This window comes from Diaporthe amygdali (assembly GCF_026229845.1).
Source record: "Diaporthe amygdali strain CAA958 chromosome Unknown NODE_7_length_1459731_cov_64_868725, whole genome shotgun sequence".
In the NCBI taxonomy this organism is placed as follows: domain Eukaryota; kingdom Fungi; phylum Ascomycota; class Sordariomycetes; order Diaporthales; family Diaporthaceae; genus Diaporthe; species Diaporthe amygdali.
Genome location: NW_026517027.1, coordinates 1,205,864 through 1,226,538, shown reverse-complemented (window position 1 = coordinate 1,226,538; position 20,675 = coordinate 1,205,864). Strand labels below are relative to the sequence as shown.

Below are 20,675 nucleotides of genomic sequence, written 5' to 3'. Positions count from 1 at the left end.
TGGATAGGGGCAGACGCCATCTCAATTTCCTGGAACAAAGCCGCCGAACAACACCCTGGGGACCACGACACCAGAAATTCGCGCAGAACGCGAACCTCGACAAAATGTCGCCGCAAAATCGGGGAAACCTGCAACAATGACTACTACAAACGACGACATCGTGAAGAGGCTCAGGCCTCATTGTTCACTGGTCCAGATACCACGGAACTTCTCAATTACACTTCAAATGAGCTGAGCCGCTAACTGCAATTGCAAAGGCATGGAATCCAGTGGCCTCTTGGACCAGTTGCATTTCGCATGCCGCCTCGGTTTCCTGGCACAGTGCCTCCGACCAATTCACCACAGGTGATGACTGGCACAGATATACATACATCTGTGTTTGAACTGCCAACGAGCATACCTCAATTTTCTAACCATGTCAACGACATAGAAGCGAGCCTCAGTTGCACAGAGTTTAGGAGGATTTCCAATAATAAGGCCTGCGCTCACAGGGAAATCCAGCCTCACAACAGAATCGAGCAGGACATCTCGTAAAGAATGATAATTCGTGTTTGTGATTACAATTTTCAAGATAAAAACGGTAACAGCGAGGACGAGGAAGAGTAGGGACAGTTGAATACATGGCAATACTCGTAGGTACAAATTTAATACATTATCCAAACTGAACGCTTATAAGAATAGCGGCATTCCTCTAAAACTCTTTGTTCGTGACCACCAGGTCTATATGTTTTATCATGAGGTTTCAAGATATTTCAGAACTGAAGCACTAGCTGGAGCGTGCCTAGATGGCATAACTAGATCTTGTCTTTCGGTATACCCCAGATAGAAGCAAACCGGGTAGAGAAAACGAGGCGTGGGTGAGTCGCTGTGCCAAAGTATGACAACGATTGATCATAATGCCATAGAAAAGCGCAATTAGTTTCTCTCGGATTAGGCCAATGGCACGATTGTTTGTCTATTACGGCTGTGGCCATACGTAGCCGAGAGTCGCTACACAGGCACGGTCATTATGAGAAGTAGTTCGCACAGCCAAGCTTCTGAAAGGATGTCATCAATTTTTGTCAAAAAGTGCTCCGAGAGCCCGAGCACGAATCTCTATATTTGTGCATTTTGTGACGCAGTCCTCCCGAAATGCAAGGCATATCAATTCGCGGGACCAGGAAAATGGCTTCTGCTTCAGCCCAGATCCTCTCCATCCAGCAACCTGACAACCAGTCTACAAGATACTGTAGTGGTAGTGCTTCTGGTTGTTCGCCTGCTTGTTGACCGACCACTCATTCCTCCTCTGGTGGGCATGCTCCACCTTGCGGCTTCGCTGAGCCGCCTTGCTGACCTCCTTCTTCTTCTTGTCCGAGACACCCAGCATGCCACCGCCACCCTCGGCGCCGCGGCCCGCAAGCTGCCTTCTCTGGTCACGGACGCGCCCGCTGAGGACAACCTGCTTACCATTCTCACCCTCCTCGCCATCAATGTCCATGGCATCCGAGTCACCGTCCTCAAGAGCCAGCTGCTGCTGTTGGTAACCCTCGAGGAATGGTCGCTCGCGAAGGTTCTGGCGGTAGTACTTGTTCAGAGATCTATGACCAACAGCTCTGCCGCTTGGGAGGTGAAGTTCGTAATCGTCGTAGAAAACTGCGCGAGTGGGTTTGTGAGAGTGTGAATGCCAACCGTCTTTCTGGTGATGAGGCCTCGAATCACTACGTGAGTGGTGCGCATGTTTCTCCAATCGCTCGTACTGGTGGTAGTGATTCTCCGCAGGGACAGCAGTGAGATCGGCCGAGTCGAGTGATGAGGCCGAGGAATCTGTCTCCCAACCTGCATCCTCGGCTTCTTCGATCTCCTCACCGTCCTCGTTCGTGGTGACTGCCGCCCGCTTGCCACCAAGCTTTACGCCTCCGGCTTGTGGCGATTCTTCGTCGTCCGAGTCTTCATCCATCTCATCGTCAGAGTAGGTACTGCGGAAGTCGTAGAACTCTCCGATCTCGAGCTGCTCATCCTCGGTGGTGTAGGGAATCTTGCAGTGGCCAGTGTCACGCATATGCGTTTGCGCCGCGAAGGCGTTTGCCTTCGCCTTGCCGCAGACCAAACATTCGTGGTATTCCTGTATGCGCTCTTGCAGGGATCGCAACAAGCCCTCAATATCGACCAGATATTGCTTCTCGGGGATGAACATGCCGTGAGTCTTTTCCATGTGGCTGACATTTTGAGCCACGTCAGGAGACTCGTGATTACAAAACAGGCATGATTTGAGTGACAGTTTTGCTTGTGCATCGTCAGCAGCCTTCGATGGGGTCGGTGTCACCGACTGCTGTTCACTGGATGCCTCTGAAACTGGATGGTCGACCGTGTGCTGACTCCTTGCCAAAATCTGAGGGTTGGAGGGTCGCTTGACTGGCGATGGGCGTTTTTGCTGCTCTGATATACCGGTCTTCTTCATGCCCTCGACGATGTGACTGAACTCCTCCTCGGCATCCGAGTCCACCTCGGAGGTGTTGGATGCGACAGGATCTCCAAGGGAGAAGGTGGAGCTGATCATGGAGCTGGCATCATCGGCAGAGACGCCATTCCGGCCCTTCCTCAGCAGAGCAGCGGCCTTGGCCTTGTGCTTCTGGCTCCCGATGTGGTTCTGGTACGAGTTCTCACTGTAATATGTCTTGTTGCAGATGGTGCACTCTGTCTGGAAACCGGCGCGTTCGGCCTCGGCGGTAGTGGAAGCTCGAGCCTGGAGGACCTTTTCCGTGAAGACCTCGGAGGAGATGGGCGGAAGAGTCGCAACGCGGCGCTTGAGGTTGTATCGGCTGGACGAGGGGAGACAAAGAGTCAGATAGGTTCTGCGATACGCACTGGTACAGGAACTAGAGGTTGTGAAGACTTACTGCCAGTCGTTCCTCATGTGACCCTTCTGCAGGTCGCTGTTGCGGAAGGCTACCTGACAGGTATTGCAGGTGTATGGATGAGAGGCAGAAACGTCCTGTGCGGAAACAGCACCGCGACTGCCACTGATGGTCGCCATTTTGAAGGGCTGTCTGTGGTCGTGTGTGGGTGTGCGCCTGTGTTTGGCTCTGATGGCGGGGTCCTCTGCGACTGACGTCGACGACTATCTTCTGAAAGCTGCCACCAAGTGTCGAGTGTTGCAGGAGATTTGTTTGCGTCGCGGCCTTGATGGGGCGGGGACGATCGCAGGAGAGCAGAGTAGGTTATTCCCGCTGGGCACAGAGGAGTCAAAGGCAAATTCGGATTAGTAAAAGAGGCCTTGATATCACACATGTCTAGTGGCGATGATTTCTCAGTTGACTCGACCAGGCCCTGGCCTGGCTGGGCTGGCAGGGCTCATTTTTCGGTGGGGCAGCACCATGGACCTCGATAAGCGAGCGAGCGATAAAGGGCCCTGCTCAGGCCTACGTCAATCGTAAGGGGACCGACCCCTCCCTCCTCAGGCAGAGCCAGTGCGGAATGCCTGTGCTGTGCCTGTGCTGTGTGCATGAATGAGAACGGACGGGCGGGCGAACGCACTCTGCACGGTCGCAGTCTAGTTCATGGGCGGTCCCTCTGGTCGGCCTCATCGCCCAGAACTGCCAGAGTAGAGTTCAGGTTGCCGTCTCTTGGCAACAGCAATCATCACCCAAGATCGGGAGCCTATCGACTAGAGACCACATGTTTCCAAAGAATAAGATTTGTACCACGAGATGGAGACCTCACAATGACATGTGCGTGCAAATCAATCTCAAGTGGGAGGGCTGTTAGATACATATTGGCTGTGCTGTGATTAATTGTCGGCGAACTGAGCATCAAGTGCGTTAACATCCAGCGTCCAGCGTCCAGCGTCGACCGTCGACCGTCGACCATCGTCCGTCGACCGTTTCAGGATTGGCCCCCCTCCTCCAACCAGCCCCTGGCCCTGCAGAGCGTCACAATCACGCCCTGGGGGTAATTGGAACCGGGCACGGCGTACGGCGAAGGCCCTTAGAGCAGAAGGACTGCATACATACCATATATGCACAACACTGAATACGGTACGGGTACGGCACACAGTAAGCAAAGAACAGCCTGGGAAGGCCCCTGGCTCTCGATAGCCCTGCCTGCGGTCTATTTGCAATCGAGGCCCTGCACCCTCCTAAAGCCCCATCCCCCAGGATTGGAAAAGACAACTCCATCCTTGTCCATCCCAACCTGCTATGCCCTTGACTTATTGGTCTTCTTGGTCTTCTTCCGCCTCGACTCGAGGACCATCACGAGGACAGCCTGCGCACATCCAACTCTAATCTTCTTCGTCTCGTCCTCTTGCCCTGTGTCTTTGTTGGCAGCCTTGCCGACTCGACTGGTGCTTTCTCCCGGTCCATCTTTGCGCCACTCCCGCATCATTCTTACCCTGCTGTCTCGTTCCCGCTTTGGACCACTTGCCGCCGCCGCTATCGTAATTCTCCGAACCAACGCATACTCAGCTTGCTGTTCCTCCGTGATACCCTTCCGAGCCTCCTGCGTCCAGACCATCCTCCAACACTCAAACAATCCCCATATTACCTTGTTCTGCTCCGCTCCAATCGCCCGACCGATCCCGACCTGCTAGCCGTGCTGAGGCAGACTTCCCGCCGTCGAGGCTCTACCCGTTGTCCCTTATGTCATGACGCGAGACGCCACTCGGCCACTCGACGCTGGGCCCGGCCCCCATCACATCCATCACGATGTTGAAACCGATCTACTGGCTGGGCTCTGGGAGACTGCTCCTTTTGCTCGTCTACCCTGGGATGCGCCGCCCGAGTTGAAAGAGTTGGTCGAGGACATACAAAACCCGCGCAGGGTCTATGCCATACATCAGGCCAGTCGCCGGCATGGCTTCCAGCAGCTGGTCGAGAAGTTTATCGTTCAACTACGGGACGGATGCGGCTCCAACTATTGCAGCACCCCGACTTGTTTCTCCTTTCGAAAGCGGAGTGTTGGACGCATACCAATACGGCGGTACAATGTCACGAGCGCAAGGGTCCTGGCTGTCTACATGGCTGGCCAGGACAATCCAGAAAATGCCCTGTGTCCAGCCCTCAGGAGTCCCAAGATGCCTCCCGCTGCCTTAGACTCCCTCATCTTCTACCGGAAACCCAGCCTACAGCATACCGAAGAGAGAACACGGCCGCCCGGGAAAGGCCGCACTACGGCAGATAAAGAAGGGCAATCCAAGAGCCGGCAAGTTCGGGTAAAGGCCAAAGTTCAGGTGCATTCGAGTTCGAGGGAGTCGAGCGCTGGGAAGGAGAGGAACACGCCCGCTTCACCCCAAGAGACGCCGGCCGCCTATGACGGCCCTAAATTCGAGGTCACCGAGAGGCATACCGGCAAAGACTACCGGTCCTTCGCAGCAAATATGTTCGGTACCGTGGCTTTCAAAATGCTGGAGTGGTTGACACCCAATGCGCTCGACGATATGCACGAGACGGCCTGTGATCTGGAGAAGGACAACCGCGAGGAGGACTTCAGGACCCCAAAACCTCGTCGGAGGAAGTCGTCTCCTCGACCAGAGTCACCTCGTCAGGATTCGCCACCAGCCTCGCCCAAGGAGCATGATGCCAATGATTTCTCCATTGCCGAAGAGGCCACTGCCGAAGTCAAGCCATTGAATGGCAAGGCGGAGATTGAGCAACGCGAGAAAGAGAACGAGCCGCTTGTGAATGGGAATGGGCCAGTGTCCACTCGCAGGCCTGGAAGTGTACGCCGCAATTCTAATGCCAGGGTACGCACCAACTCGGCCACCAAGCCGAAGCGAAAACTGTCATTGGACACCTATCCTCCTGATCTGGTTTCTGATGAGCCGGTAAATGGGCTTAAGTCACCGCGCTTGCCAGGGTTCCAGGCGGAGAAGAACAGCAGGTCTTGCAAGACAACAACCTCTACCTTCTCCCGGCCACCGCCTCAGGCGGCATCAGCAGACTACCTGGCAAGGACTCGTATAGAGGAGTCCTCGCCTGCGCCACCTCAGGACAGGAACAAGCCTGATACAACGCAAATAGACGAGGGTCTGGGGCAACGAGGAGCGGCTGCTCAAGAATCTGATCATCAAAGCACCCCCTCGGAAATCTCAGCGAGCGATTATTCCATGGCGCCACCCGACGGTGATACCGAGGTTACGTACGATTCGTTCCTTCCGCAGGCCATCTCGCGTCTGAACGTCGACGTTGTTGACTTCGTCTGCGATGTGCTACAAGATGATGGCACACGCGAGCAACATCTACTAGAGCCGGCAGAGGTGCCAAAATCGCTCGCAGCCACGACAACGAAGCGAGTCAGTAAATTAAAGAGAAGACATAAATCCAGGAGATGCTCCTACCCCGCGGATCTCAAGAAGGAATGGAAGTTGTTCATCGAACAGAGCCTCTTTTATACGCTCAGCGACCCTCACGCTCTCATTCACTCATTCACACACAAAGGCGAACTTATCGACTCCCAGGCGCTCTGGTATTGCATGCTCCGGATGACAAGAGTTGCGCCTACCCTGGTCTACCACTGTCTCTGGCTGTCCGCCGCGCACCTCTTTGCGCCCCCTAAATCCGTCCAATCCCTTCGGTCGCCCACTGCCAGACTCTTCCCAAAACAGGAAGTCTCGTTGTCCAATGCTGAAGCAGGACGTCTGATGTCCATATGTCTTCACGCTCTGATTGCCGCGGCACCCATGGTGTCGGAGAAATCTCAGCTCACAGAGATGTCGCGATTGCGATCACAAGGACTGAGCTTGGCAGCGAGTGGTAGTCAACCTGCGGAACTTTGTCTGCAATATGACGACGCATTTTCCCACGACTTAGCAATGAGGCTGGCGAGAAGGCTTCTGTCCGCTATTACGGCGCGGAGGTACTTCGACGATATGCTCAGCCAAGAGACCCCCTTCGGTGACGCTAGTGAGGGCGAGCCAGATGTTCTGGCACCCCTGTTCACGCAACTCGATGCCCTTAGTGTGAGCAACGAGGAAGGCCTTCACGAAACGCGCATGTCGACATTGCTACTTGATTGGGCACGAGCTGTCATGTTCTACGAGTGGGACGGAAGCCCAGAAGTCCCAGAAGATGGCCCGTTTGGTGGTGCCCTTGCATTGACAGATGCCATCAGTGAGTTCATGAGCGGGGACCACATCCTGCGGTCGAAATGTTTGGCTAACAAATATCGCAGACAAGAAGAGCCAGGCCCTACGGATCACCCACAAACAGCTTCTTGCCGATTACTTTTCGGAGCGACTTGACAACGTCGATATGCCTGTTGCATGGTTATCTTTCACATCCACCAGACAGAAGGGTCATTTACTGGACCATCCCTATATTTTCAACCCGGACACTCTCGTGTCCTACTTTCGTGCTATTAACTTTTCGAGAATGAGCCATGTCTATGAAGAGGCAGCCTCACTGCAGAACCGACTGGATCGTCTCTTTGAGCAGGCAACGCTGATCGTGAATCGGCACCACAAAACCGTGCTGCAAGATCTTCTCCGCACCGCAAGGTCGAGATACCTGATCCTAGATATTGGTCGGAAAACGGTACTACGGGATGCCTTTGACCAACTCTGGCGCCGTGAGGAGAGGGAGTTGCTCAGACCACTGAAAGTGCATCTAGGCGAGGACTCGGGCGAGGAGGGATTCGATTCGGGTGGCGTTCAGCAAGAATTCTTCCGCCTTGCCATAGCCGAGGCTCTAAATCCTGATTACGGCGCGTTCACCATCGATGAGCGGAATAGGATGGCATGGTTCCAACCTGGGTCGACAGAGCCGGACTGGAAATTCGAACTCGTGGGGCTGCTTGTCGGTCTAGCCGTGTACAACGGTCTTACCCTACCCGTCAGCTTCCCTAAGGCTCTTTATCGCAAGCTCCTCGGTGAGCCGGTCACAGACATCCACCACATTAATGACGGATGGCCGCAGATAGCCAGTAGCTTGACAGAGCTTCTGGAATGGGACGAGTCAAATGGTGCGGTTGAGGACATATTCGCTGTCACCTACGAATTCTCCGCCAACATGCTCAACGAGCATGTCTCGAGGGAAATGCACTCTCTCACTCCTGGATCGCAAACCCCTTCCGACCATGAATGGCCTCAGTTCCCTCCTTCAAGCAACATTGGCAACCAACAGCGAGACTGGACATTATCCTGCGAGAACCCTGAGGACGCACCTTTTGTTACTGACGCAAACCGTAATGCTTACGTTTCCGATTACATCCGCTACATGACGGACGTCTCGGTCCGCCCGCAGTACGAAGCTTTTGCGAAGGGGTTCCGCTCAATTCTACACCCCAAATCACTCACCCTCCTCAGCCCAGAGCTTCTACAGAACCTTGTCGAGGGCCAGCAAGAGATCGATGTCAGCGAGCTCCGCCGCGCTGCACGGTACGTTGGCTACTCCTCCGCCTCGAGGACGATTAAGGACTTCTGGAAGATTGTCAGGGAGTACGATGACCAGATGAAGCGCAAGCTGCTCGAGTTCGTCACCGCGAGCGACAGGGTGCCAGTCGGGGGTGTCAAGAACATCCAGTTCGTAGTACAGAAGAACGGCGAGGAGGACGGCCACGACGGCCACTTGCCCACGGCATACACCTGCTATGGCACCCTCCTGCTGCCCGAGTACCGGGACCGGGAGGTCTTGAAGGAGAGGTTGAGCATGGCGTTGGAGAACGCCCAGGGTTTCGGGTTTGCTTGAGATAGAACGAGGTGGGCGAGGTGGATGGAGGGGAGGTGGGGGATCTTTTCTCTGTGTGTACTATATAACGTCTTCCACACCTCCCGGTTCTTGTATGTTTGGGCAAGCGAAAATATCGGATTTTTCAAATACAGAGAGCCTGACGTGTTTTACGCAAGTGGAATATGAATGCCATTGCTGGCTTTTACCGTTGGGCTTCCAGTGTGCTTTCCCAAGAGTCAGGGCGCATGTATAATGGGGAGAGACCTCAGCTACTTAGATTATAGTCACACCATCCCGCTTGTTGAGGACGAGATGGTCCACCAGAGGTGTTGGGATTTTGGCTTTGCAGTTTTGGTATCTATAGATCCACGCCAATCATCTATTGATGTGTCCTGGTTCTACCCCACGCAGGCGCCTGCTCTGTACAATTGCCAGCTACACGCACATACATACATATCCCAAGCCGCTCCTTTTACCTCATCCCGTGATCTAGAAGTCGTCCTCCCCGCTTCCGCTGACAATGACGTTGTTGACCTTGAGCACCATCCTGCACAGCTGGGTTGCGAGCATGAGCTGCTGCTTCTTGCTGATGAGCGGGTCGATGACGAAGGCGTCCTTCATGTTGTTGCTGCCCTTCTGCATGCAGTCGACGCCGAGCCTGCCGCGGTCGCCGCCGGCCTTGACCTGCTGCGACTTGATCTCGGCCAGGGTGGCGATGGGGTTCAGGCCGCTGTTCTCGGCCAGCGCCATGGGCACCGAGTCGAGGGCCTCGGAGAAGGCGCGCATCGCGTACTGCTCGAGGCCGGGCGTCTTGACGGCCGCGTCCTCGACGGCCAGCGAGCAGGCGATCTCTGCCGCGCCACCGCCGTAGACGACGCGGTTGTCGCGGACAAGGTTGCGGACTACGCACAGGGCGTCGTGGAGGGAGCGCTTGGCCTCGTCGATGATCTACAAGTAGTAGTTGTCAGTCATCCGGTTTGAAGGATAGTGTTCTGCGCAAAGAAGGCTCTTACCATCTTGTTGCTGCCACGCACGAAAACTGTGACGGCTCTCGTGTTTGCACACTCCTCGATGACGAGCATCTTCTCCCTCGTGGTACCAAAAGACATCTCCCGCACGATGCCGGCCTTACCCAGCTTCTCGGCCTTCAGGTCCTCAAATCTGGGCACTATCCTGCCATTTGTCGCAATGGCAATTAGCTCGATCTCGGGACCGCCAACCCATCGCACAGCTGGAAGTTCGTTCTGCAGGAGCAAGTGGTTGGCCTCGTCGTCGAAACCCCACTGGCAAATCGCCAGGTTTGCGCCTGTGTCCTTGATCTGCTGGATCATCTCGATAAACTTCTCCCGCTCGTAGTTTTGTAGCTTTTTGAACTCCTCCACCGTTGTGATATCCAACTTGTGCTTAGTCTTGGGCTTTGGGGGCTCGAATGCACACGTCAGGATGGCGATCTTGGCATCCCGGACCTCAGAGGGCATCTGCGGGTGCGAGAAGTCCTTGTCGACGATGACTCCCTTGACCAACAGCGTGTCTTCTAGCGATCCGCCCACCTTTCCGTCCACCTTGATCAGCTCGAAGTCGACGTCTTTCCGCTCGAGGTCGGCAACGGACATGATGGCGTCGACGGCAATGTTTGCGAACTGGTCGTGTGCCTTGGAAACGATCTTGCTGCCCAAACTCGTCCTTGCCACCTTGAAGAGGTTCTCAGTCTGGTCCTTGCTGAAATCAATGGTGTCGGCGATCTTGTCCAGCTCCGAAACTGCTATGTCACAGGCCTGGTCGTAGCCATCGGCGATACGGATGGGGTGGATTCCCTTGTCGATCAGCTCGGCAGCCTGCTCAAGCAGAGCACCAGCCAGGACGACAACACCAGTGGTACCGTCTCCTATCTCGTCATCTTGTGATTTGGAAAGCTCGACGAGAAGCTTGGCGACGTGGTTCGTGATCTCCATCTGTTGCAGGATGGTAGCACCGTCGTTTGTGACTGTGATGTCTCCATCGGGGGAGATCAGGATCTTGTCGAGGCCACGGGGTCCAAGGGAGCTCTTGACAATGTTTGCGACTGTTCGTGCGGCGAGGATGTGCGACTTGACGGCCTCGTTGCCAAACTGCCTCTTCTTCTTGCCCTGGCTGTACGCAGCAAGTTAGTCCGCGTTTCCAGTCGGCTTCAGGAAGGTCTCACGCACTCCCGGACAACAATGAATGGCCTGCCCTGCTCATCCTTCGTCACCACAGCTAAAGCCTCGTGTCAGTGTGTGTGTGTTGGTTCAGAGTACCCTCGATTAGTGCATACCATTCGACAAGTCCAGGTCTAAATAGTCTCGGTTAGCAGGTGCAAAGTGCATAGGTGAAAGGGGCTTGCGACTCACTCATCGCCATTTTGGAAGCTGTTTCTCAAGATCCAAACTCCAGAACGATAATCCTGCCAGGCTCGCTCAGAGGGGGGTGTGCAGACAAGGTACCTAGGTAGGGAGTTGGCAAGTCAGGAGAAGGCCAAGGGGTCCAGCTGTAGACAAGCACGATGGACGGTGGACGTGTTTAGGCGCGCCCCCAGAGCTGCGGCTGCTGCCATGCCAAAATTTCCCCCCTGTCACCTCGTCCTTGGGGTGGAGACTAGTCCCGCCAGCAGGACCCCTCAGCTGCCAGGCGCAGAGCTGCAGCCCGGAACTTCCAGCGGACCGAAGAAAAAAACCCAGCTATCGTTATCGCAGCGTTCTTATCGGGCTTGCAAATCACTGTGCAGGGGCTGGCTGGCTGGGCAGCGGTGGGAGCTTGCTTGCCTGCAGATGGCCCCACCACGTCTCTGCAATACGTCAGTGAGGCCCCCCCCCAATTTGCCCCTCCTAATCCCGAGTCTGGTCATGATCTGGTCATTTACATCGGTGACAATAGGTCCTTGACACTCCAGTATTCACAGCGTTTGGTGGCTATTTGGCCCAGGTGGAAGACAAGGCCATTTCGAATTTTTTACAGTTCTCAGAGACGATTGTATTTGAACCAGGCAGTCTACAATCGAGCCGTCTGGCCACAACCAGCTCAAATAATCTTCAGATCTCTTGTCCGAGGACAGACCGACATATTCCTTGCCCATCGAGCCGCACAGCCCCCAGCGGACTGTTACTTTCAAGATGTCTCGTCACCGCATGTACCAGAACTACGATTACGAAAATGACCTGGACGAATTTGACGGGAACGAGCTCGCGGAAGAGGAGGAGGAGGAGCTGAGCCCCGAGGACAAGGCCCAGATGACTGCTGCCACAGCTGAAGTGAAGAGCATGCTGGGCCCCCAGGCCAGCAAGGTCACAACACAGCAGATTCAAGAGTCCCTATGGCATTACTACTACGACGTCGACAAGACCATCGCCTACCTCATTAGCAAGTACGTCGATCCAACACCGAAGCCAGCGGCCAAGACAAAGGCTCCCAAGGCCGCGCCACCACCATCTGACGGTAAGAACTATTCTGATTTCCCCTTGCCATTGACTCCCCCTGACCGACAGGTGCCTCCGAAGCAGATCCCTGGAGAGTATGCGCGACCACTACCAGGCAAAGATCCTCGTGTGCAAGCTTCTTTGCCGACATGCCCTGGTTGAATATCCCGGAGGACCGCAGGACCGTCTTCACCAAGCCACCACGTCTACGCGGTGGTGGTCTCCTGGGTGGATCTTCAGAACCACCAAAAATGTCCAAGCTACAGGCCCTCGCCGCGGCCAGGAAAAAGAAGCGGGAGGAGAAGCAGCCAGAGACAGCGCAGGACGCCACAGCCAAGAAGGAGGCGCCCGAGACGGATACTTTGCGAAACAAGATCTCTCAGATGAAGATTTCCCAGAAGGAGGCACCTCAAGTTCCATCATCAGCTGTCCCTCTTACTCCATCGGACTCTCTATCTGGGCCAGGGCCCGCTCTCGACGGAACTATCGAACCTCAGGATCCCGTTCCAATCGTGGAAAAGGCGCAGCCTTCAACATTTGCGCAAGCTCTCTTCAAGTCTGCTTCGGAGACGCCACAACCCCAACAACAACTTTATGCGCCACCTTGGTTGACCTTCACTACCGATGAGGCCCTGGTCGAGGCCTTTTCCAAGCCGTCTCCTGACGATGTTGTGCAGGCGGCCCAGTCGCAAGGTTCGCGGTTCGCGAGAAAATGAGGGACAGCTGCTGACCCCCTCTGCAGCAGGGAAGAAGTTCACGTCTAATGCGCCAAACGCAAAGAACAAAGACGCGGCGGAGACTGCAAAGAGCTTGAAAGAACTAAAAATTGCTGAGACACCACTGCCAAAAAGCAAGAATCTGAACGTACTAAAAGAGTACGAGAAGAGCAATCGGAAGAAGAGCGCCAGCTTCGTGGTTGTGGGCCACGTTGATTCCGGGAAAAGTACTATGACTGGTCGGTTACTTCTTGACCTAGGCGAGGTCGACCAGCGGACGGTAGACAAGTATCGGAAAGAGGCCGAGAAAGAAGGGAAATCCTCCTTTGCGCTCGCTTGGGTGCTGGACACGCGGACAGAGGAGAGGTCTAGAGGAGTCACTATCGACATCGCCACCAAGAATTTCGAGACCGAATCGACGCTGTTCACGATAGTTGATTCGCCTGGCCACAAAGATTATGTGCCCAACATGATCGCTGGAGCGAGTCAGGCAGATTTTGCTGTCTTGGTTGTCGATGCAGCCAAGGGCGCATTCGAGGCAGGCCTCAAGGGTCAGACAAGAGAACACGCTCTGCTGCTACGGAGTATGGGAGTGTTCCGGCTGATTGTTGCTGTCAACAAACTTGACACATCGCAATGGGATCAGGACCGATTCGACGAGATCAAGGACCAGATCATGGGATCCCTGAGGGCTCTGAAATTCCCAGAAAAGAACATCAGCTTTGTACCCGTCTCTGGTCTTAACGGGGACAATATTATCACGCGCTCCAAAAATCCGGCCGCATCGTGGTACACGGGCCCGACACTCATAGAAGAGCTCGAGGCATCGGAACCTGCGGCTCGACCACTTGACAAGCCCCTTCGGATGACCATCTCGGATCTTTGGGATACCCGTCTCAGCCCCATCACCGTATCTGGACGATTAGAGGCTGGATCTCTTCAAGTCGGCGACGCCCTTCTTGTGCAACCGAGCGGCGAGAAGGCTTATGTGAAAGCACTTGAGCTGAATGGCGAACCAGTTGACTGGGCCGTTGCGGGCCAGCACATCGTTATTTACCTATCGCATGTCGAAGAGGAACACATTCGCATCGGAGATGTCATCTGTCCTCCCTCGGCAGCGGTACCATGCGTCGATACGTTCATCATGAAGGCGCTGGCCTTCGACACCTTCTTCCCCATGCCAGTCGACATTCACAAGGGTAGGCTGCACGTGCCAGGGAAGATCTACCAACTGCGAGCTGTGCTTGACATCCACACCGGTGCTATCATGAAAAAGACGCCGCAGATCGTAAAGGCTGGCAGCGTGGCGCGGATCAGGATGAAGACGGATGAGAAGGTCCCATTGGAGAAGGGCGAGAGGGTGGTAATCAGATACAACGGAGACACGGTGGCGGCTGGTCTGCTGGAAGAGACCCAATGACCTATATACCCCCGTGCGGTATGGTAGCACATGATCCAACTAAGACACGCTGCAAGCTGCTTTTCATGATGCATAGATATAGTAGCCGATTATACCAATGGAAGGGAACGAGAGGGGGAAAAGTCAACAAATTCGGATCTGCTCATCCAAAGACAATGTTCTCGTCAGCATTACTCGAAGTACCGTTGTGATCGAAACGTAGCCCATGTTTTGATCCATTGTCTGGGTGGTGTTCACTCATCCACTTCTCCCATACGTCTAAGATTGACATGCCACGGCCCTGTCATCCGACCTCTACTCGGAGCATCCGTGTCACGCGGGAGGGGTGGTCTGTGCCATCGGGGCCGAGCTGACCCATGTGATTCGGATGAGTGCCAAGTGGGTTTCTATGTCGAGCCGCTGCATGTCTTGCGAGATTTCCCGATGAGTACACAACAGTCCCTACCCTACGGCAGTTCGCAATAATTCCTAGAATTATGAGGACAGCGAATAAGGATTCGTGTCCGCGTTCAGGCTTAAAGAATTATGCCATCAGAGCAAAGCATACGTGTGGCCGGGCGTCTACTTACAGTACACGTATGCACCAGAAACTATAGATAGTAAATTATAGTAGATCATGGAGCCGTGGTGACCCACCAGAGGAAATTCAGAGATGTTTCTCGAAGGGCATACCATGGGGGCAAGGTGGAGCTTGCCCGCATGAAGCTTATTGCATGAAGCCCCCTGGCCCAGTCAGTTTATAATCATGGAGGACACGCTGGCAGGCAAAGCTGTCAACAGAGATGTGGCGAAGGAGAGTGAAGCCGAGAAGCTGTGACAGCGAAGCCTTTGCCTCTAGTCATCTCCACGGTGGCCATTGAATGTGCTAGAATCCCATGTCTACAGGGGCAGTGAAGAGTCACAGGTGTTCATGCAGTGAATGGGTTCAGAACATCCATCAATAGAAGCTGTCAGAATTCGGGAGGCTGATGATGCCAACTGGCCTGAAGGGCCCCTTCACCTATAATCAAGCATAAAGTTGGATGTACTGTCTGGAGCAAGAGCTGCCCACACTATCTACCGCCGCCGAGACGGCCACTATGAGCTGTTAAGGATTAAGGTGGGTCGGTGGGGCTCTACTTGAGAACCAGGGGCTATCGATTACAGACCCCTGCCCACAAGACGACTTAATCCCTGTGGGCGCTGGTGGGCGCTAGTTAATTTTGGTGTGAAATCTGGCTTCCCAAAGAGAACTGGACACATCGACACTTACAGCTTCGATATTTCTATGTCGGCTTCCCTTTCCACCCACGATCTTAACCCGCTTGTCTTTCTCCCAACACCATCACAACCACCACTCACACTTCTCGCCTTCCACACAGGCTTGAGCAAGTGACCACCACTTTCTTTTCTCATACCCTTTCTTAGCTCTCTTGATACCCTCTTCTTTTCGCTCCAAATTGTCCCAACCTATACTTTTCTCGCACAACTCGATCCGCAATGGAGCCGCGGTCGAGAAGCACCTGGGCCGTGGGCCTGGGTATGGTGTTCTGGATGTTCCTTCTCTTCTCGCCTCTGGCTTGGGTTGGTCAAGCCAAGGCTGATGACACTGAGAGCTACGGAACAGTGATTGGAATCGTGAGTTGCCCTCGAGTGCTTGCGGCTCTCAGCTTGCCGTGTTTCTTGGGGCGCAGTGCTCCAACAAGACCACTAGAACAAAAACTAATTACTCGCTGCAACAGGATCTTGGAACTACTTACAGCTGTGTCGGTGTTATGAAGAATGGCAAAGTCGAGATTCTCGTCAACGACCAAGGTACGTCCTGTCGTTTTCCCCTGTCTCCACCCTACTTCAGTGACAGCATCTTGTACTGACCAGCTTCCTACCAACAGGAAACCGTATTACCCCATCATACGTCGCCTTTACCGAGGAGGAGCGTTTGGTCGGAGATGCCGCAAAGAACCAGGCTGCGGCGAACCCAGCCAACACCATTTTCGACGTCAAGTACGTGGCCTTTATGCGACATTCGGCATGATGTTCGTCAGCTAACAAATGGATTTTACAGGCGTCTAATCGGCCAAAAGTTCTCTGATGACGCTGTTCAGCGTGACATCAAGCACTTCCCCTTCAAGGTTACCAACAAGGATGGCAAGCCATTCGTGACTGTCGCCGTCAACGGCCAGGACAAGAAGTTCTCCCCCGAGGAGATCTCCGCCATGATTCTGGGCAAGATGAAGGAGGTGGCCGAGAACTACCTTGGAGAGAAGGTCACCCACGCTGTCGTTACTGTCCCCGCGTACTTCAACGACAACCAGCGTCAGGCCACCAAGGATGCCGGTATCATCGCCGGTCTCAACGTTCTCCGTATCGTCAACGAGCCTACGGCCGCTGCCATCGCATACGGTCTGGACAAGACTGACGCTGGTGAGCGTCAGATCATCGTCTACGATCTTGGTGGTGGTACTTTCGATGTCTCCCTGCTCTCTATCGACCAGGGTGTCTTCGAGGTTTTGGCTACTGCCGGTGACACCCACCTTGGTGGTGAGGACTTCGACCAGCGTGTTATCAACCACTTCGCGAAGACCTACAACAAGAAGAACAGCGTCGACATCACCAAGGACCAGAAGGCCATGGGCAAGCTCAAGCGCGAAGCCGAGAAGGCCAAGCGTTCCCTCTCCTCCCAGATGTCCACTCGTATTGAGATCGAGGCCTTCTTCGATGGCAAGGATTTCTCCGAGACTCTGACTCGGGCCAAGTTCGAGGAGCTCAACATGGATCTCTTCAAGAAGACGATCAAGCCTGTCGAGCAGGTTCTCAAGGATGCCAAGGTTAAGAAGGACGAGGTTGATGACATCGTTCTTGTCGGTGGCTCCACTCGTATTCCTAAGGTTCAGTCCCTCATTGAGGAGTACTTCAACGGCAAGAAGGCCAGCAAGGGTATCAACCCTGATGAGGCCGTCGCTTTTGGTGCCGCTGTTCAGGCTGGTGTTCTCTCCGGCGAGGAGGGTACTGCGGACGTTGTCCTCATGGACGTCAACCCGCTGACCCTGGGTATCGAGACCACTGGAGGTGTCATGACCAAGCTGATTCCCCGCAACACTCCTATCCCCACCCGCAAGAGCCAGATCTTCTCCACGGCTGCTGATAACCAGCCCGTCGTCCTGATTCAAGTGTTCGAGGGCGAGCGTTCTATGACGAAGGACAACAACCTCCTCGGCAAGTTCGAGTTGACTGGTATTCCCCCAGCTCCCCGTGGCCAACCCCAGATCGAGGTCTCTTTCGAGCTTGATGCCAACGGAATTCTGAAGGTCTCGGCCGTCGACAAGGGAACTGGCAAGGGCGAGTCTATCACCATCAACAACGACAAGGGCCGTCTGACCCAGGAGGAGATTGAGCGTATGGTTGCCGAGGCTGAGAAGTACGCCGAGGAGGACAAGGCCACCCGTGAGCGCATTGAGGCTCGTAACGGTCTTGAGAACTACGCCTTCAACCTGAAGAACCAGGTCAACGACGAGGAGGGTCTCGGTGGCAAGATCGATGATGACGACAAGGAGACTGTGAGTTTACCTACCCCAATTCCCCGTAAGAATTTCTTTCGGCAGTTTGCTAATACCTCAATCAGCTTCTGGAGGCTGTCAAGGAGGCCACCGATTGGCTCGAGGAGAACGCCGCCACCGCGGCCGCCGAGGACTTCGAGGAGCAGAAGGAGAAGCTGTCCAACGTGGCCTACCCCATCACTAGCAAGCTCTACGAGTCTGCTGGTGCCGCCGGTGGCGACGATGAGCCTGTGGACCACGACGAGCTCTAAACATACCAAGTGGAAGGAATTAGACCCTCCCATGGATGATGAGAGTAACGTTTACAAAAGTCTACATTGAGTAATCATGATATTTTTTTTTTCCTGCATGCGCCCTTCTTGCGGTGCTACTGGTAACGGTGATTGGGAACATGGATGCATTGACTGGTGTAGTGGTAGAAAGCCACATGCGTCTTGTATGATATGATACACAGGAGTCCCGTAGTCTTATAGGCTTTATCTTGATACCAACCGCACTGCGTGCCTCCTCAAGACAGTGACATGGTCGGGACTCGGTAGGTTGTGACCTGCATCAATCTGGCGTGCAGCGAATGCCTCTTCTCAGACATGAACGCTGTGCCTACTGCCTACGAGGTGCGGCGCAGTCAACGTAGTCCACGCTATCCCGACAGCACGGGTCATAAATAAGAGTTGGACGAGCCCAGCCGCATATCTGTTTTCTGACTCTGGGAAGACCCGCCGGTCTGCTTACGAAGGAACCACCCGCCTCGGCTCGCCCCGAGCCATGTACTGTGTCAGCTTGCGCGGACCCGCGGATGGTGTGCAATATGCCGTGGGCGTGGTGTGGGTTTTGTCACACGCAGTCGCAGTGAAAAGAGCGAAGAATGGGCTGGGTCGGTCTCAGACCACAATGAAGGCGAGCATGTGTTGCGCGACAGAGAAGCGGGCTTGATGGGAAATAGAGTGTTCACATTAGAGCCGTCATGTCTTGAAGCCTGCTTGATCCTCATAGTTGCATTGGACGGGGGGCCGGGGGGCCGGGGGGCCGGGGGTGTAGGGCTGGCGGCATGTCGCAGGCTTTGGAGGTTGCTCTGGAACGAATCCGTGATATTGTGTGGAAGGGGATTCAAATTGGCTATGGAGGTATCTATCTCGCGGGAACAAAGATGCTGAGCATCGACAGGTGTAGAAATCGACCAGGGCGGGGGAGGTGCTTGGAATTAAGTAGACATGGACGACAACCCAAGGATCTGGGAATAGATTACTGGGGGATAGATCCTTCCTGCTGACTTCCTACGACCTTAAATCAGAAAGCCACCCATGGGTTAGAACGGCAAGTGAGCGACGCTACTCTCATTCACCAAGCTGGCTCGTTGCGCTCCACCTTGGGGGTCACGACGGCGTTGCGGTCTGCAAAGGGGTCGTTCTCATCTTCGTCCTCTTCGTCAGATGCGTCGGCATAGTCCGCGGGGGGGCGTCCAGGGACAGACAATTGAGACGAGGGCTTCGACACGGCCGACGGCCTCGGGGGTGCCGCCGGGCGGGGTGGTTGGGCTGGCGGCGAGTCGATATGGAGACCAGCCATGGCTGAAGTTGGGCTGCCGGGGGAGGTGGGCGACTTGACCTTCTCGGACATCATGCGGTACATATGGGCCTGCTCGGCCAGCTCGTCGTCCGAGTCGCTGTCGGCGTCGATGGAGCGGTCGAGCTGCTCGAAGGTCATGAGAGCCTGGACGAGCTCGTCGTTGGCGTGTAGGAGGGAGCCGAGCCACTGCTCGGACTCGACGTGGTGAATCTGGTGTGATTTGCTTTGTCAGTAACCCCCCAGGCTTCTATAGCCACGTTCACCCTCATGGTACTCACATATCGCAAAATCTTGCGCCGCAGCTGCTTGCACGCCTCGAAATGCTGCACGGCCAGTTGGTTCTCCGATATCCGCTCCTTCTCACGGTTGATGCTCTGCAATGCGTTCATCAGATTCGTGGCGGCTATCGATGCTTCTGCGATGGCCGTCTTCATCGAGTCTTTCTCGGCTTCAAGGTTGAATTTTCGGTGTTTGGACTTTTTCTTATCCTTGTCCTTGCTCTTCTTCTTGTCCTTTGAGGAAGAAACATGGCTGAATGAGTTGATTTGCCCTGTTACGGGTGTGCTGAAGTTTGGCGGTGGAGAACGAGAAGATGAGGGCTGTGCTGGTTCTGGAGATGCCGGCTGCTCGTCCTCATCCTCCCCGAATGGATTCTCAGTCTCGCGGATGACACGGGACCGTTCCTGGGTGACGACCTGTTTGCGCTTCGGGAGCTCCTTGTACAACTTGGCGATGCGTTCCAGACCAGGGGTGTTCTTGTACTCAGTAGCCCAGCTCCGAAATAGCTCAGAGCACTTCTTCTTCACGTCAGGGTCCGACAGATCAGAAGTGCCACACACACGTAGCCGTTCAAGCAGCGGCTCGTCAGCGAATGCGCGTTGAAAGCGCGGCCCAGCGTTCTGGATCAGCCCATCGAGGATAGTCAAAGCCCTTAGCTGGCGATGGACGCTGCCGTACTTGAGCTTCTTCCGGATGGCGCGTGCGGCCTCGGTTGGCCCAGTGGCCTGCAGTTTGACGACCTCTACGAGGTCAGGGATTCCACTGAGATCATCCTCCTCGTAGGCCTCACTTGTCAGATTCTCGACGGTAACAGTGACGGCCGAAAATGGCTTCTTCTGTGAAGGGTGTTAGTGATGCTCTTGGCTGTCAAGGTTCAAGATGAGCGATGTTGTGAGGCAACGTGGTCGACCGATGTATTGCCGCTGCTCTGCCTGAAGAGACAACGACTTACTTGGGAGAACATGATGCCGGCTCGTATCTGCGATCAACCACCTCGGCAGTGACACACGGCTTCCTCTGCTGCTGCTGAAGTTAGGATCTCCGGTTGAGATAAGGACAGCAGCCCGTCGTCGTACAGACCCAGA

General features: G+C 54.8%; 6 protein-coding genes across 6 annotated transcripts; 3 read left to right on the top strand and 3 right to left on the bottom strand.

Moving 5' to 3' along the window:
* Window positions 1–1,216: 1,216 nt before the first annotated feature.
* Window positions 1,217–3,013, bottom strand: J7T55_014016 (pre-60s factor rei1; the record flags this gene model as incomplete). Its single annotated transcript, XM_053140946.1, has 2 exons — window positions 1,217–2,798; window positions 2,877–3,013. 2 exons carry the CDS (start codon window positions 3,011–3,013, stop codon window positions 1,217–1,219), a joined length of 1,719 nt encoding a protein of 572 aa, XP_052996351.1.
* Window positions 3,014–4,621: 1,608 nt separating this feature from the next.
* On the top strand, window positions 4,622–8,660 carry J7T55_014015 (uncharacterized protein; the record flags this gene model as incomplete). Its single annotated transcript, XM_053140945.1, has 2 exons — window positions 4,622–7,085; window positions 7,147–8,660. The coding sequence occupies 2 exons, from the start codon at window positions 4,622–4,624 to the stop codon at window positions 8,658–8,660; spliced, it is 3,978 nt and encodes a 1,325-aa protein (XP_052996350.1).
* Window positions 8,661–9,131: 471 nt separating this feature from the next.
* On the bottom strand, window positions 9,132–11,021 carry J7T55_014014 (t-complex protein 1 subunit epsilon; the record flags this gene model as incomplete). Its single annotated transcript, XM_053140944.1, has 5 exons — window positions 9,132–9,590; window positions 9,656–10,772; window positions 10,829–10,877; window positions 10,936–10,953; window positions 11,012–11,021. 5 exons carry the CDS (start codon window positions 11,019–11,021, stop codon window positions 9,132–9,134), a joined length of 1,653 nt encoding a protein of 550 aa, XP_052996349.1.
* A 749-nt stretch (window positions 11,022–11,770) lies between these two features.
* J7T55_014013 (elongation factor Tu GTP binding domain-containing protein) lies at window positions 11,771–14,209 on the top strand (the record flags this gene model as incomplete). Its single annotated transcript, XM_053140943.1, has 3 exons — window positions 11,771–12,092; window positions 12,143–12,766; window positions 12,819–14,209. The coding sequence occupies 3 exons, from the start codon at window positions 11,771–11,773 to the stop codon at window positions 14,207–14,209; spliced, it is 2,337 nt and encodes a 778-aa protein (XP_052996348.1).
* A 1,479-nt stretch (window positions 14,210–15,688) lies between these two features.
* Window positions 15,689–17,996, top strand: J7T55_014012 (glucose-regulated protein; the record flags this gene model as incomplete). Its single annotated transcript, XM_053140940.1, has 5 exons — window positions 15,689–15,826; window positions 15,931–16,003; window positions 16,081–16,192; window positions 16,254–17,745; window positions 17,811–17,996. The coding sequence occupies 5 exons, from the start codon at window positions 15,689–15,691 to the stop codon at window positions 17,994–17,996; spliced, it is 2,001 nt and encodes a 666-aa protein (XP_052996347.1).
* A 1,087-nt stretch (window positions 17,997–19,083) lies between these two features.
* Window positions 19,084–20,554, bottom strand: J7T55_014011 (VHS domain-containing protein; the record flags this gene model as incomplete). Its single annotated transcript, XM_053140939.1, has 3 exons — window positions 19,084–19,521; window positions 19,590–20,426; window positions 20,543–20,554. 3 exons carry the CDS (start codon window positions 20,552–20,554, stop codon window positions 19,084–19,086), a joined length of 1,287 nt encoding a protein of 428 aa, XP_052996346.1.
* Between the last annotated feature and the right edge of the window lie 121 nt (window positions 20,555–20,675).